The sequence below is a fragment of the Physeter macrocephalus genome, chromosome 14 (genome assembly GCF_002837175.3).
Source record: "Physeter macrocephalus isolate SW-GA chromosome 14, ASM283717v5, whole genome shotgun sequence".
NCBI lineage: Eukaryota > Metazoa > Chordata > Mammalia > Artiodactyla > Physeteridae > Physeter > Physeter macrocephalus.
Window position 1 is genome coordinate 29,159,675 of NC_041227.1, and position 2,363 is coordinate 29,162,037.

At 48.6% G+C, this 2,363-nt stretch overlaps 1 protein-coding gene across 1 annotated transcript; it reads left to right on the forward strand.

Annotated features, from left to right (window-relative positions):
- The first annotated feature begins 1,437 nt into the window (after positions 1–1,437).
- Positions 1,438–1,974, forward strand: PRND (prion like protein doppel). The gene has a single exon (XM_007123284.1). It carries the CDS (start codon positions 1,438–1,440, stop codon positions 1,972–1,974), a length of 537 nt encoding a protein of 178 aa, XP_007123346.1.
- Positions 1,975–2,363: the final 389 nt, after the last annotated feature.

Here is a 2,363-nt window from a genome sequence, read left to right on the forward strand (position 1 = left end):
ATTTGATGCACCCACAATTTATATTATTACTGTTATTTAAGATTTCTCCTACCAAGGGATATGGGCTGATGACATGGAGGTGGCCCCTGTTTAGGAGATTAATGAATGTTTGCTTCATTCTTGGATCTCTTTGGAAAAAGTTTGTCTGAGTTCACTGTGATTGGGGGAAAGTGAGGGGTGGATGCTGGAAGCCTGGGTGCTCAGGCTGCTGCCTGGCACACTTGCACCCACCCTGGGGCAGTGCCTGCAAGTACAGAGAATTCAGCAGAGGTCTCTTTTCAGGAGTCCAGAGGAGCCTGGGTGTGCACTTAAGTTGCATTTTGCCTCTTTTTCTGCATAAGAACCAGTGTCACACTAGAGTTGAACATTTTAACAGAGAAGTACTAATCACTTTTAGGAATACTGCAGGGAGGTTGTGTTAGGGCCTAAGCAAGCTAACTTTTCAACCTCCACCAGCTCTGGTACTCGTGGACACAGATAGTCTAAGCATGCTCTGCTGTAGTAACTCTTCCTGTATCCCTGATCCACATGGACAAATGTCCAGGTGCTGGAGTGCCTTGAACAGTTGACCTTGAGAGGTGGATTTCCACAATAGCTATTGTAAGTTCAGGAACCAGATGTGATGAACTACCAGATTGGGGGGCTTAAGGGGGAGGGATATTTCCTGAGGTCATCAGCAGCCTTTCAGATGCCCTGGGGCCACCTTGACTCTCAGTGCTTCCCCAAGCCCTCTTGTCTTCCCTGTCATCTCATTTCCTCTGAAATTCCTCACAGGCCCTGCTTTTCACTTAGCTTAGGGGCTATCAGAGCTGCCCTTCATGCCCAGTGAGTCAAAAGCACAAAATTCGAGCACCATCCCCTCCAGCAACCCAGAAGGGCAGTGGGGCATGGCAAGTGGGCACATGGGAAGAGCATCAGACAGAGCTGGATTCAAATCTTCCACCCACTATTGTGTGGCCTTGGGCAAATTACTTAACTTCTCTGAATCCCAGTACAACTTTTATAAAGTGGGGGTAATAATGTACCTACCCCATGTGAGAATTACGTTAGGCAATGTCAGTGGCTGGCATGTAGTAAGTGCAATAAGGAACTAGTTGAGGGGGGAGGGTGGGGTCACACTGTCCCCAGGGTAAGACTGGAAAGGATATCCATGAATAATCAAGTTGCCCGTTGCAGCTTCTGATCTGTCTGAGAAAACAAAGATCACTGTCCTGAATGGATGTAATTCCAGGCAAAAGCAAGAAACTTGGTATTGAATTGACTTAACCTTGTGCAGCCCAAGCCTGGGAAACAATTATGTTTCCAGAAAAATGTAAAGGGTGCAAGAATGCCATTCCTCTCATAGAATCTCCTACATGCGGGAGGGCACAGGGGAGACTGGGAACCCCACTGGGGAAGTTAACTACTCCAGCCTTTTCTGTTGCAGATTCTGACACAATGAGGAAGCATCTGGGTGGATGCTTGTTGGCCATTGTCTGTGTCCTGCTCTTCAGCCAGCTGTCCTCCATCAAGGCGAGAGGCATAAAGCACAGAATCAAGTGGAACCGGAAGGCCTTGCCAAGTACCTCCCAGGTCACGGAGGCCCACACTGCAGAGATTGTCCCAGGGGCCTTCATCAAGCAAGGCCGAAAGCTGGATATCGACTTCGGAGCTGAGGGCAATAGGTACTATGAGGCCAACTATTGGCAGTTCCCTGATGGGATCCATTACAACGGCTGCTCTGAGGCCAGCGTCACCAAGGAGAAGTTTGTCACCAGCTGCATCAATGCCACCCAGGAGGTGAACCAGGAGGAATTGTCCCTTGAGAAACCAGACAACAAGCTTTACCAGCGGGTCCTCTGGCGGCTGATCAGGGAGCTCTGCTCCATCAAGCAGTGTGATTTTTGGTTGGAAAGGGGAGCAGGACTTCGGGTCACTCTGGACCAGCCCATGATGCTCTGCCTGCTGGTTTTCATCTGGTTTATTGTGAAGTAAGCTTGCAAGCAGGCTGGTAGCCACAGAGATGAGTGGGTGAGCAAACCATGAGGGAGTTATCCCAGTTCTTCTCCCCAAGCCCCAAACCCTCACATGTTCTGAAGGTACCAAAGAGCAGTGATTGATTCTTCAGCACTTCAAAGAACACTCCCAAGTATTCACTCAGGTTCTTGTTTGTATTTGATAAATGTATGGGCATCAATTCTCTCCAGCCTCTACCTGAGGGTGGCTTGTTCATCACTGCATTCTCAGCTCCGGTGGAGCATCTGGCACACTGTATCATGCAATAAATATTTGGTAAGCAGATTAAAGAATGCACCAGGGACTGTGCCAAGCACTCCACAATTCTTCTCAACAACTCTTAGAGGTAGGTGTTATTCCCATTGTAT

Coding starts and splice junctions, on each gene's coding strand:
- PRND (XM_007123284.1), top strand. CDS start 1,438: ATGAGGAAGCATCTGGGTGGATGCTTGTTGGCCATTGTCTGTGTCCTG.